The sequence below is a fragment of the Balearica regulorum genome, chromosome 7 (genome assembly GCF_011004875.1).
Source record: "Balearica regulorum gibbericeps isolate bBalReg1 chromosome 7, bBalReg1.pri, whole genome shotgun sequence".
Lineage (NCBI taxonomy): Eukaryota > Metazoa > Chordata > Aves > Gruiformes > Gruidae > Balearica > Balearica regulorum.
Window position 1 is genome coordinate 39,566,635 of NC_046190.1, and position 15,032 is coordinate 39,581,666.

General features: G+C 44.2%; 1 protein-coding gene across 3 annotated transcripts in view; it reads right to left on the reverse strand.

Annotated features, from left to right (window-relative positions):
- PRKG1 (protein kinase cGMP-dependent 1) overlaps nucleotides 1–15,032 on the reverse strand; it is a 507,011-nt gene that overhangs the window by 71,449 nt on the left and 420,530 nt on the right. For all 3 annotated transcript variants that reach the window (XM_075759023.1, XM_075759022.1, XM_075759024.1), the window contains exon 8: nucleotides 8,511–8,576. In XM_075759023.1, coding sequence (XP_075615138.1) covers nucleotides 8,511–8,576 — 66 coding nt within the window. The remainder of the gene's footprint in view (nucleotides 1–8,510; nucleotides 8,577–15,032) is intronic.

Below are 15,032 nucleotides of genomic sequence, written 5' to 3' on the forward strand. Positions count from 1 at the left end.
TACTGAAGCTCACTCGAGTCACTTTTTTATTGCCTATCTCAACGCTGTCGAAGTTATCATCTTGGTCACAACTTCCCCAAGACTTTAATCAGAAAACTGCTTGGTTCTTTTCTCTGCACAGCCTTCTCTCTTCATTTTTTTTCTATTCTCTCCTCATAACCAATTTTCTCCATGGATAAACTTCACCCCAACTGGGAAAAACAGTAAAGCACCAAAACCTAAAACCTCCAATGAAAGAGTTCAGCTCAGCTCATATAGGGTCAGTCATGCTAGGATAGTACTTTTTCATTTTATTTTTCTCCAACTTCCATTGCCGAGAGAGTTGATATAGTAACCTTTCTCGACACCTCCTAGCTTATCCCCGTTAAAAAAACGCATCAGGCTTTCAAATACTGACAACGTAAAATCCAAAGTGAAAAATCTGCAAAACCTGAAATATTTAAAATGTTTCCTTAAAAAAACCCGTATCATCTTGATACGCGTAACCGAAGACGACAATAAGCAGAAACCCCCCCCCCAGCATTTAGCAATCAATATCTGCAAATATCGCGTCCGTCAGCCACAGCAGCTGTGCCTTGAGTTGTAGTGGCTCTCGTCCTTCGGCTCCTCTCTCTAATATGTGCATCAGGCAATTCTGCGCTCCCAGCGCCCACAACATTTACACCCGGTAAATCTCAGCGTGCCAGGAAAATATTGTTATCACCATAAATAAGTTATACGGAGGGGGAAAAAAAAAATCACAGAAAATAAATAAAAGATGAACCCGAATCAACTTCAGCATAAATATTCTTACAGTTCAAGAGAATCTATGAACAGTTTCAAACACTTTTTCAGGTACAAGAGGTACATATGAAAAAAAAAAAAAGAATTTGAAAAGTTGCACCAGCTTCTCTCTCAAGGTGCCAATGACGATCAAATTGTTAGGAATGAGTTTTGAACCTTCTCCTCCTGTTTTATCTCCACCCAAAGTAACTGTAAATAAAGCATGTTTGTACGTGCTTATTCAAATTGATTTACAGAACAGATGCTCAAGGTTGTCCCGCTTGCATCTACACAATTTTTATCAGAAGATGCTTTTTAGACAATTTTCTAGAGGACCAATCCATCAAATCCAGCATATCGTAATTGTTAACTTTTCTCCACTCGGCCCAACTGTATCGCTGCGACAAACCTAATAACCCCTCCCGGGAGCCTGAAAATTCACTAAGACGAGCTAGGACAGGGCCAAGCTTGAAACACTTTGGGGGCGACAACGTTGCGCATCTCCCACAACTGGTTTCTTCCCAGAGGGTGAATTGCTGCAGTATCTCAATAGGACACACTTCACTAGCAACAGTCTCGATTTTATTTCACATTGGGTCTTAGCAAGTCAGAAACACAGAAAGCCTACGAACTGGAGAGAAAAAATTGCTCTTGGTATTAAAACTGAATAGACGACATCTGACAACTAACAACCATTATAAAATATTAATGTGTTTACCTAGATCACATGTTTGAGCAGAAGATAATTGTATTTTTGCAACGAGCTGTCTGGCTCCCCAAGCATCCACAGGCTTCCACAAATCCCTTGAAATGGTCGTTTACAATTCCTGTGAACAACACGTGGATTCTGCTGAACTTTTCAAGCCAACTTCAAGCCCCCCGGTTGGGTCTATGCGTCACAGTTGGCAGGAAGAACATCTCCTTCCCTCCAGACAGCCTGGCTGAATCAACCCGGTCTCACCATTAAGCTTGAGCATGGAGATGACGCCAGCCTGCCCGGTGCTGAGATCCCTTAGCAAAGCCATCATCCTCATTTGATCAGCCTCGTCGCTGTCTCGTTTTGTTCTCCCTACCGGGTTAGCGGAACCTCCTCTTCAATGACAGCGTGCATGGACACGGTGAAACTCTTGACTATAAAGTGAAATTCCCTGGAAATTTTTCCTATGGATTACGAAGCTTTGAAATACACCTGAACAGGTAGGACTACACTGTTTTCCTTCTGGCAAGATGAGAACTCTTAATGTTATAGCAAATAATCTATGTGCCGTCGTAGTCCTCTTCTTTGGGGGACCAAAATTAACGCTACTCCCAATGCGGTCACTGTAGAGCTTGTAGGGCTGCATCACAGAATCTACCTCATCTGGAAATCCAACCTCTGACACCCGTTTCATTTTCTGTAGGTTTTTCTAAATACCGGTAGCAATCGCAAACCTGCCAGTCAATTCTCTTCAGCCATTCCCAAACACAAACTCCTACAAATCCCTATAAATAATTTCCTAAATGTGTTGGCTTTCTTTGATGCGGACTTCTAAGACCTGAAGATGAAGGAATTGTAGGTGCCCCTGTGCAGTTGATTTCCCAAAGAGCTCCTTTAATTTCTCAATTTTCCATTTTTAATATTGAGAATCAACGTTACAGACCTACTTTTGAAACAATTTAAGCTAAATCAACAAATTATCATTTCATGCAAGGTAATCTTCCATGGTCTGCTCATCACTGCTTACCAAAAAACAACCCATGACTTTTGTGTTCGTTATGTGCCAAAACCTACTCCACCAACTCTGCTGCTTCAGTGACCACTTGTTACGCTATCCTCATCAGGGATTTCTGGGATTTTCCATTTTTAGTAGCAATTATTTTCCCCTCTTCTCTGGAAATTTACAGTCATTTATAACGACACAGGTCCAGAGCGCTCTCTTTCTACAAAAACTTTTCCTATTTTTGCTATTCCTATTGAAACACATCCACATCCAAACACATCCAGGAGTCCCTTCGCTACTACTCCTTTACTGTCTGCTTCAAAGTGATTTTGACCCAGAACAGATATCCATGCTGAACACCTCCTCCTTCTTAGGTTCCAGCCTATTGAATCCCAATGAAATTGATCCCTATTACCTTAATCGTATTTTTTTTCCAGTTGCATTTCATGTGTGGTTGCTCCTCCATCATATTTCCGTTATCTCTGCACAAATTTTGCGCCTTTACTCCTGGCACACGACATGCCTTTCTGTTTTTGGGATAAGCCCATGATTCCCTTTGCTCAGGGGCCCCAGTTTGCCCCCTCTGGCTCCTTGCACAATCCCCAGTTTCGCAACAGATTCCTTGCAGAATTTCCCCTAACGCTGCAAAATCTCCCTTCTTCGCACGGTCACAGCCTGGATTTTCTTCACAGGTTGCAGTTCTTGGCTGGAGCTAGGTCTTCCTCCTTGCCTCCTCATCTTCAGTCACGGCCTGCTGCTTATGCTCTCTCCTCTGCACAACAAACTTACTGCTTTATGGCTTTTTTCCCTCTGCTAGCTCATGCTGCCACCCTCTTTGTGATCATTACCTCTGAAGAGTCACGGTCCTTATCGAGAGATCTGCCACCCACTGATGTCTAGGTATCTGCAATGCTTCAGGTGGCATCTGCAATGCTTCAGTTCTATGTGCAGCCACTTCTCCATGTCTTCAGAATCAATCCAAACTCCAGAATAATTTCCAGTTGCAACCCAAACTCTCATGTTTTCTCCTCCATGAACTATAGCATGTGATATATTGCCCATACACAGCTTCCAGCTCAAGGATCACATGCGCTCATCTTCAGTAACTTCCATTCCCTGAATAAATATACTTCCATTGTTGCTATTCACTTACATGCTCTTACACTTTCTTCCTTCTTATTACCTCAGAAGAACACGCCGCACCTTTGCTGTTTTCTGCCCCAAGTTTACTGACTCCCACCATTTATTGGCTTCTTACATCTAGGCCAACATGGTATCAGCAGACTGAGCTAAAGCACTCATTTAACACAATAAACGCTCACATTCACATTTCTCCTGTGCCATGCACGCTAGTATCAGAAAATACGCTGCAGAGGCCATGTGAAGTAGCTCACCTAGTTTAAAAGAACAACCAAATTAAAAGTTCAATGCTGACCCTGTATCTTCTTCATTGTTGGGTTCGGGTTATTGCTGAAGGACATCTTCCCAAAGGTTCACAGAATCACAGAAGAGTCTGGGTTGGAAGGGACCTTTAAAGGTCACCTGGTCCAACCCCCCTGCAATGAGCAGGGACATCTTCAACTAGATCAGGTTGCTTAGAGCCCTGTCCAACCTGACCTTGAATGTTCCCGGGGATGGGGCATCTACCACCTCTCCAGGCAACCTGTTTCAGTGTCTCACCACCTCATCATAAAAATTTCTTCCTTGTATCTAGTCTGAATCTACCTTCTTTTAGTTTAAAACCATTACCCCTTGTCCTATCACAACAGGCCCTACTAAAAAGTCTGTCAGCATCTGTGTGATAAGCCTCCTTCAAGTACTGGAAGGACACAATAAGGTGTCCCCAGAGCCTTCTCTTCTCCAGGCTGAACAACCCCAACTCTCTCAGCCTGTCTCCATAGCAGAGGTGCTCCAGCCCTCGGATTGTCTCCGTGGCCTCCTCTGGACTCGCTCCAACAGCTCCATGTCCTTCTTGTCCTGGGGACCTCAGAGCCGCACGCAGCACTGCAGGGGGGGTCTCACGAGAGTAGAGGGGCAGAATCCCCTCCCTCAACCTGCTGGTCACACTGCTGGTGATGCAGCCAAGGATATGGTTGGCTGTCTGGGTTGTGAGCACGCATTGCTGGCTCATGCGGAGCTTCTCATCCACCAGTACCCTGAAGTCTTTCTCTGCTGGGCTGCTCTCAATCTCTTCATCCTCCAGCCTTTATTGATACCAGGGGTTGCGCTGACCCACGTGCAGGACCTTGCACTTGGCCTTGTTGAACCTCATGAGGTTCACATGGGCCCGCTTCTCAAGCTTGTCCATGTCTCTCCGAATGGCATCCTGTCTCTCAGGCATGTCAACTGCACCACTCAGCTTGGTGGTGTCTGCAAATTTGCTGAGGGTGTGCTCGATCCCACTGTGTCGTTGATGAAGATATTAAACAGTACTGGTCCCAATATGGACCCCTGAGGGAGATCACTCGTCACTGATCTCCAGCCAGACATTGAGCCACTGACCACTACTCTCTGGATGTGACCATCCAGCCAATTCCTCATCCACCAAAGAGCTCGTCTATCAAATCCATCTGTCTCCAATTTAGAGAAAAGGATGTTCAACGCGCTGGTTGTTCACGAGCAATATTTATTCATTCACATGGGAGTGAAATGCAGCAAAACCTGACGTTAAGCCTTAGCAAAGTCAGCTGAAATTTCTCCTACAGCTTGGTTGGAGCCGGATGATCGGCTTCAGCTCACCTCCTGCATGGTGGAGACTGCTGATGAAGCCAGAGAGCGTTAAGGACCAAATCCCACTGAAATTCATTATTCTGGTAAAGGAAGGGACTTAAGAAGATAATTGCAAGACGGAAAGAATGTCAATGTTGTCCTTCGTAACAAATATTTTCAGGACAAGGACAAGTGGGAACAAAATGGCTTAAAGTCATGGGACACAGCAAATGCTTGCTGTACTGAAGGTCGTTTTCTTTGTTAGATAACGACTCTGCTCACTTCTACATCAGAAAAGGATGCTGAAAATCCATTGCAAAGCATGTCAACATAGATTTGCAAGAAATAGCTATACTACTTTTTGGGCAACTTCAGGGTGGTTTTTGACTGTAATTTCACGAGGAAATTAAAAAGTAAGGCAGCAGCGACATCGTGAGAGTTTGGTAATTAATGACCCATCATGTACTACTGTTTGGCTTTCCTCATGGTATTTTCAACTCCCGCTGCTTCACCCCTGTAGCATTTTCATACATATTTTTTTGGAATTTCAGAAATGATTTCATCTTTTCATGCTTAAGCAACGTCTCATCTCAACCCCAACTCTCCCGGAGCTTGCTTGGTGGCCTGGCTCATCCCTATAAAGAAAGTTTCCCGTATTATTACCCTCAAAATCCTCCAGCAACTAAACCAGCTGTACAACTGCTCATAATTTTGCCAAATCCAGAGACCACTCTTCCATCTGTCCTAGGTGTAACTTGCTGTGACGCCAAGGTGTGACTCCTACAGCTCAAGCGTTAACTAGATGGGAGTACGGCAGCTGTATTAGCAGTTGTGTGGAACAATTTTTGGATGTCTTGGGAAGACTTTTAAAAGGAAGCTTGAAGAGTTAGCCTGATGACAAGATAGTGCCAGTGGGTAATATTAACTTCTACTGACAGTAAGACTGAAATTCTCCAGTTTCTCAGAGAAATGGACTGACTGTTAAGGAAACGATATTTTCCCATAACTTGTTCTTTGAAATTGCAACATCAATTTTGCTGAAACGTTTCAGATCGAGGCACACACGGAGCATGAAAATTGCTGCTTCTGTAGTTACATTTGACTAAGCAAAGAGCTTGTCTTGTAATAAAAAATATTAGAAAACCTTAATGCCATGCATCACCCCTCCTCCTGCGCAGAACAACTTCCGACTGTAGGTAAAGCCAACTTCCAGTTCCCATTGCCACCTGGCGTATAACTCAACGCGAACATTTACCATGTCCACCATAACAACCCAAACGTTGTAAAGTTCTGTGTGTCCGGATATAAAGAAATGCTAATTTTCCTCATTAACAGAACGGCGTCTGCACAATTTTCCAAATTTGCAGAAGTCTTAGCAGATTTTCTCTGTATTAAAATTAGTTTCTGCAGTTATTCGCGTGCCTATAAAATAATAATCTAAGAGAAGAGCTGTAACAAGAAAGTCAGAGCTGGTCAGGACAGAGGACAACCTTCCTTGAACTACAAATAGTGCCATAAAGAGCATTACTTTTCTTGCACTATAAATAGGATTCTTATAAATAGGGTTACTCTGCTACTAATTGCAGAGCATTACTAGAATCTCTGGTACAGATTAACTACAGCTTCATCAGTTTAAATTTAACTTGTACTTCCTTGCTATTTCAAGGGCATTATATACTGAGAAAAAGGCACAAGAGACAAGCAAAGAAATAGTCTGTAAAACGATGAGGAATGACTGACTCTGCAATTACTAGTTATTTGGGGTTTTTTAATGCTTACAGCGAAAAAAAAAACAACCCTTACAGAAGCGTTCAGAAAAAAAATGCATAAATTACTTGCTGCTTTGTATTTCTCTGAATTAATGTTTGCTAAATTATCTAATTATGGCAATTCTTCTTCTCTTTGCCCCACAGAATGATAAGGCGCAGCGTGTCTTCTATCTACCAGGCTACCTTGCTTGTGTATCTGAAAGCAAGCCACTCAGCTGACAGTCCTGAAGTTCACCATCTGTTTTCAACGGATAGACCGTAATTTTTTTTTTAATTGATCATAAACAAACTACCATATCACAAGACCTAGGACTTCCCCAGCTCAGCCACTACAGAACACCAGATCTCCAGAAAGGAAGGACTGTAAGATGCTGAACACAAACCCCTTGTGTCAAAGCAGGATTGAGTGTCTGTAGATCATCCCTACAAGATACTTGAGTCTCTCTCACGTATCTCCTCAGAATATTAGAAGAGATTCGGAGATCACTCCTAACCCATCACTGATGGCATCTTGCATAAGACTACGTGCCCAGGGAAGAGTTCAAGGACAGGGCAACCACTTGTCCTACTTGCCTTGGTACTCTCCTACACCCCTCCCAAAGTTCCTAGCCCAGAGGTAGGACCTACATGTTTAAAAAATCCAATGGATTTCTTTTCGTTTTGAACGCTTGCAAACTCTTCTCGTTTTCCTATAGCTCTGTGAGCGATCCCCACGTGACGAAGCCACCTCCTCTCGGCTTTCGCCTCTCTCCTGCAGGTCTCCTTGGGTTCTTGCACTGGGGGAGGCCGTGAAAAGTCAACCCCCATGCATCCCACCCACCTCTCTCACGGTTTCACAGATCTATACCACACTCCCTTAGAAGGACTCCCATGGAAGATTTGCCCGTACTTTTGACGGTCTATGCCAGTGCTTCACTGCCCTCACAACTGGAAAACCACCCCAGGAGTCACGGTGAATTTTCAAGGTAATGCTAATTTTTTTAAATCCCACTCCCAACACTTGTAGAGAGCGGCTGAATTTGCAGCACTGTTTTCTGGAGCCCAGGCATTCCTTTCCTTGCTTACCCCCCCGCCCCCGATTCCTTCAAGCTCCCTCCATAAGACATTATTTTACTCTTCAGGTCTCCTCTATCTCCTTTGAGCCGCAGAGCTTCAAGCGGGGCTACGTCCTTTGGACAAGGGCTCTCCATCCCCACATGGACTAAAATAACAACATCCTGCTCTAACATTTACCAGAAGCTTGATGCCTTTCGTGACGTTTTGCCGACACGAACATCAATCTGTGTTCCACCGTTAATGCCTGGATCTGTTTCCACAGTAATGCTACCTCCCCATTTATTTCCATTTTGTCTTTCCGCGCTTCTTAATTGGTCGTATTTGTCACTACTGACTTTTGTCTTACTGATTTAGGGGGACCTTCCCTCTACTTCATCAAGGATACGTATCTACTGTGACTTTATCACTCAAAATTAAACCACCTCCCTGGAGAAAATGATTAAAGGGTTTAGTTAAAAACTGTAAAAGGTGCAAACTGGAGATACACCCCAAGGTAGGAAAATGGTGTACTTACTCTCTGTCTATGACCAGACAAGTTACTGCTTCAGCCGCGATGACGTTGGCTGTTCTGACATCCTCCCTGAAAGAAAAAAAAATACATTTCTTAAGTAAGCTGCATTGTTTTCACGACAATCTTTTTAATTCCAAACATATGGCATCCTTAAAGCACTTCCAGAATAAATTTCTGGGTTTCACAGCTTTTCGCCTTTATTGATTTGATGTTCATCGCCCGTAGAGGCTTCAAGCACGCAAAAGCTAAAACCCACGCATGAACAGAAAACCAGGTTCCCCTTGTAAATCAGACATCCAGCCACGCATCAGCCCGTACCTTTCATCTGGTTTAGGCAAAGTCTCGTTTCTTACTACGCCAGACGTGTGCACAGAAACCGTTTTAGCAAAGTATTAGCTATTTGCACAGATGAATTTATGAACATTTGACTTCTGCTTACGTCCTTCTCCCCAAAAACCTACGTAATATCTCAACGTTGGAACACGAAGCACCCAGTTAAGGAGGATGTCAGCTCTGCTACTCAGAGCAGGTACGACGTATACGGTTTGCTACAGGAATCGCGATGCATTCGATCTCTGAGCGTGGAGGAGGCTGGGACTGTGCCGAAAAAAGGGGCACGATTAGGACGGAGCTTTTGAAAGGTCTTGGCATCGAAACACTGCGCTGGTACCTTTTTCAGAAATTAAAATTTTCAGAAATTAGAAATATTGCACTTAGAACTGGGCTCTGGACATTTTTTTCTGTATCTTCATCACCAGCTGCTTTGTGTTCTCCCTTTCCCTGCCCCACTGCGAATGTGGCCATGGCCAGCCCAAGCTCTAAAATACGAAGTTAATTCATTTTTCATCGCACCGATTCGGTGTTTCATCAGGGCGATAGAGATGTCCTTGCATTTTCTGTGTCGGCCAAACAGACGCAGAGGATTCCGAGTGGCTGTTTTATTCGGATGCCCTCCAATCCTTTCCACATATGAAGGGTAAGTGGATTAGAGGGGAAAGAGCCCCGCCGCTTATAAACACACCTAATTCATTTAGAACTGGGAAACCACTGTACACTTCCACTGGGGCAAAAAATGAGATTTAAAAGTGCTGTTAGAAATTACAGTTTCCCCTATGTAAAGATTGGAGGTATTAAAGCAGGAATATAGTAAAAAAAAAAAAAAAAAAAGCACACTCCTACAGGAGTGTGCACTCTCCCTTTAAGGTAATCATTAATTAACTGTAGTAACTTCTGAGCTATCCTGAATATCGTTAGAACAGAGCAAGCACAACTACAAAATGAAAGAAACATCCACAGTGGAGCCTGTATGCGGATGCTGTCCGTGAGCCTATTTGCGATGAAATGAAGTGTACGTTAGTGCTAATTTAGCCTGTATGCGGATGCTGTCCGTGAGCCTATTTGCGATGAAATGAAGTGTACGTTAGTGCTAATTTAGCCGCAACGCTAAACAAAATCATGGTAATTTAAAGCAAATAGAAAGAAGTAGCTGAAGAGCAGCAGACAATCATCTCTCTCGACTTCTGAAACTTTGGTAAATGTAGAGCGGATAAGGACCGATAACGTCTCGTACGCCGTTAAGTTGCCGTAGCCCACTGTCACCGGTACCTTACCGCAGGAAAACGGGCACGTAAACCTTTTGGTTGTTCATTGATTCCGGTTAAAACTCAACATCTTTGTCCCATTATCTCCGATGCCTTTCTGCCGCAAAAACCCCAGTTTAAACCTTTATAGTTACGGATTATAGACACGATTATAGTTACTATATTATAGTTACATGATTACAGACAAGTCAAATCCAGCTATTGGTGGCGTCAGTGCAAACATTTTAAATAAACCTTAACGTCAGAGATTAAAACGCCCGTGAGACTGTTAGGGTTTCCACTGTCTTGTACTTAATACATCCTTTGAATCAGCAGGAAACAGATGTAGGAAGAAGGCGCTTTCCCAAAGGGCGTCTCACGTCGCATCCACACCCGAGCCAGAGGGACGGCTGGGGTTTTTAATGCCAAAAGTCACGCGATTCCGAGGTTTCCTTGTGTTCTGCACGAACAGAAGTGACCGATAAGTCAGGAAAAAGCATTTTTTTAAAAAAATGAATGCTAAAGTGGCTCGTACGTGAAGCGTTAAATCAAGAAATGGCTGTCTTTGGGTATCTCGACAACCAACCTGCACATCCTCGCCCACACCCTGCCGCCGCAGGACCCTCGTCCTGCAAATTCCGCATGGAGGGACTGCCGGGCGGGGGAAAGGAGCTTTCTGCTCCCACGGTCTACATCGGTTGTGAGCGGGCTTAGAAACCTGGCGTGCTCTTGTGTTAGGGGCCGTTCCCAACCAGGCTGCAAGCAGGATTAAAAATCTCATCGAGTTTCTAGAAACAGAAAGGGGAAAAAAAACCCCCAAAAACCCAACGTATTTTCAGGTTTATCCAAACGTGAAACCTTTACGTACATCAGCTGTGAAATACAAGACATGCTCAGATTTCCAAACCCTGCCAACACCTCGCATACGCTTAAAAATGACAAACATACCCAGGGCCGTGCCCCCGAGCTCCGAATTAACCTCAGTCACCTTCGAGCACGACAAATTGTCGGTCCACGTTTTAAAAGGCAGCATTTCCACAGGCGGCCACCAGCTACAGCAAGTAACTACTACAAGTGTACGGCATTACATGTAGCAAGTAATTATTAGAAGTGCGCCGCATTAAATGCGGCAAACACTTATTACAAGTGCATGGCATTAAATGCAACGGTAATTACCAGAAGTGCCCAGCATTAAATGCAAAAGTAGTTAATGGCAATGCACGGCATTAAATGCAACGAGTAGTTATTAGACGCGCGGGGCATTAAATGCAACGAGTAGTTATTAGACGTGCAGAGCATTAACTGCCACAAGTAATTACGTGAAGCCTTGCTTGCGATACTGACTCGGACGCTTTCTGGACATCATCGCAGGAGTACTCATCGCTGCTCCCCGAGAAACAGCACTCTCCGTCGGAGGAATCGCCTTCACTCTCCGAGTACTCCATGGCGAACGTGTGCCTCCACCATTTCCTCCCGGCACGATGCCTCCTTCCTTCCTTCCAGCCCGTGACTAAATTTTGTCCTCCGGGCGAGCCCTGGTATTTTTACAGCCCTTCCAGCTTCAAACTTCGGGACTCGGAGAAAGGTCACAGCTGCTGCGGGGGGTTTCTCGTACGAAGAGGCACAAGGCTGCTCGCAAGCGGGCACCGATCCCGCCCGGGGCACGCGCCAAAAACCACGGCAGGAGACCTCGCACCGCCGCTCAGCGCCTTAACCCCCCGGTGGAATGAGCTGCCAAGGTTGCCCACGTTCCTAAAGCTCTTCCAGAGCGTGTTATCACAGCGCTATGAACACGAGCACCTTACTGAAGAAATAAAATGCGCATATATATATATTTTTCTTGTTATAATTTGTCACCTAGTTCACCCCATATAACTGGGGAAGTTTCAACAATTTTGCTTCCGATAAGCTGCCAACAACTTAATTTAAGAACGATGATTTTTTTTTTTTTTAACCGTTTCCAGGAACTTTTCTGATAAAAGCGTACTGATCACACTATTTATAAAGCTGTGTCGGAAAACGCAAACGTGAATGATACAGGCAGCTTTAATCAGAGATAAGGTCATACGTCAGCCTCTGTTCCCCCATTTCACTTTAGGCTTTGAAAAATTTGTCTTAGATTTAAAAAAAATCTTTCAGCTGATTCCCATCTTTTTGCTTTTTTACCTTCGTACATCCCCTAATTCACCAAAGCCCTGCTCCAACACCGCCGCTCGCAGCTCCCACCACACCTAACCCCTTAATAATGCCGACAGAACTCTTCGCATAAACGCAAACCACGTTTGGATGACGTGATTTAACGATATACCATTATACTCGCTTGAAACTCGCTGTTACACCGCCAGCGAACGCCGCTCCGCGTTCTTCCCAAGACATGGACGCAACGGGCGCGACCTCGGCGTGATGTCTGCCCAAGCTTTCGGGATCGGTCGTGTGTCCCCCCGCCAGACCCAGCCTCCCGGCACAAAATAACATTTATTACGAGGTGCGAGTACTCCGCCGCGGGAAGTATCGTGTTTACAGCCCAGCCTCCTCTGCTCGTCCCCTGACCGGCATTTTGTCTGTCAAAATAGATTTCAAAGTAAAATACGGGCGGGATTTGTTTTTAGCTCTCCAGGTAAGCAAACCCCTCTCCCTAAAGGATAGGGCTCGGGCTTGTTTTTCAGCGGATTGCTGAATTTGGGTGCCGCTCCTCAGAACACCCAATAAAGACCATTTTTACTTCCCGTGTGAAAGTGAGGAAGCAATCAGAAAATGCCCCCCAAAATAAGGAGGGGAGCTAGAGGTGCTGGGTTTTGAGCTATTACCACTAAATTCAAGCTGTTAACTGATTTTCCCTGTAATTTATTTTTTTTTTCCTTTCACTTATTTCTGACATGCCTTGTCCTAAATACTTTAAATCAACCTTATTAAAAATGCTGTAACAAGGTCAAGTGTGTAGCACGGGAAAAGGGTAAAACGCACTAAAGAACTTGAATATCAGCAAATTAGGAACCTCCGGACCTTCCTGCGGCAAATTTTTAAAACCCACTGGGGAAGACCTGATTTTTTCTTTCCATCTTTTCTTTGAAAACCCTCATTAACACCATTCTCAAGTTTAAACGATCTAAACACTCGTTTCCAGAAGTCCCACAGGACTTGAGCTTTCTACCGTAGACCTCCCCCAGGCAGCAGCAGCTTCTGCAGAGCAACCACCAAAGACCACACACTGATCCGTCTACTCTTGGTAGCTGGTCAAGCTCCTCCAGTTACTTTTGGTCAAAGAAAACCGGGTTGTCATCATCGATTTTAGAGAAAGAAATGAAAAAACGCACAATCCTAAATATACATTTGGGGACGCTGCTGCAGCCAATAGCCCTTTGGCAGTCTACGAGCCCGTTTTTAGATAGGATGGCCATCGCTCTTCCCAGGACAGTCTGCTCAAGACAGGTGTCACCTATAGGTAGTTTTATCTGAAACGTTAGGGCTATCCTAGCGAAGGATGTGATCACCTAACACACATGGAAACAAAAAACGCGCGTTGACTTTATTGCACCATCAACTGCACTCTCCCCTCTCCTGCTTTTTCTTGGTAGTCATTGCTGGAGTCAAGTCAACGCAGACCTACAGAATGGTGGCGTGGTCCGTCATGATTGATGGTGTAAGCCACAGTCTGTATCAGTTACCTGGACCTTCTGACTGGAGAAAAATGCTCCTCGTAGACTGGGGTCTGGTTTCCCAACACTTTCTGAGAACAGAACATCCATTCGCCATTGGTTTTGACTACAAAAATACGTTGCTGGAATTAATAAATACAATGCGATCTACTAAATGTCTCAAAATTTTAATGTGAACATAATAAGATGTGCAACTTTATACGGCGTTTAATAAAATCTACAAAAATCCCCATAGTTGCAGTAGGAGAAGGCATTAAAATCACACCTTCTACAAAAGGAATGAAACGCGATACGAAAGAAATTTTGCTCTTTAAGGTACCCCAGTTTGAAGGCACGCACCAAACCAACAGCAAATGAAACTCCAACAGCTGCTGCTACGATTATGCCGAGTTTTAACTCAAAACGCTCCCAACAAGTAAGGATTGTTTCAGGATGCTGTGTGAAGTCTGACAACTCTTTTGTCCTTTCTATTAACGATGGATGTTATTTCAGGAAAAGGAAATCACCTGAAAGGCTTCTCCTTCTTTTCAGTTTCATGAATGACGGAAAATCAAGTGCAGTTTACAAAAAATTTATTGTTGCTATTAATGAAAGTGTCTTCATTTTTTTAAAAAAAATCTGTAATTTTTGCAATTATCCTATGTACCTGGGGAAACAACCGTTGCTACAAATACTGCACTGCGACTGCTCCCTTGTCTGCCTTGCGCTGCCTACAGCCCAGCCTCGAACAAGCCATTCCACCACCTCATTCCCACATTCCACTGTATTCCTATGCAGCCACCTATTTCTAGATACACGAGTATTTCCAGTACGCCACTACATCGCTATCCTTCACTATCCGATTCCTACATTACAATGAGAAAAAAAGCCTTTCATTTTCCCTGGGATCCCTTGGGGCTACTGACAGAAGAAACTACGCAAGAGATGGCTGCCGTTATTTTTTACGGATTGTAGATCCGACGTAGCGATGCTGCATTATCGTAGTGGTGTTGCATTATCAGACTACCTATGCTGATACCAACAGATGCAATGTAGATAAAATTTGCCCCCAAAATAGTGTTAATTAAAGCAGAAGCACTATGACAGGCGCTATCGTGTATAATATAATATTGAACCCTCTCCTGCCCGTCGGAAGCGGATGGGGAGACGCAGAGGACAAAAAGTATTGCTAAAAGTATTTTTAAAAGTTGGTGTAACCTCAGTCCCTGCGCGCCACCTTCACATTTATACACACGATCGCAAGCCGCCAGCGACTCAGGAAACCTGGAGGGCCTTGTGTCAGCCGAAAA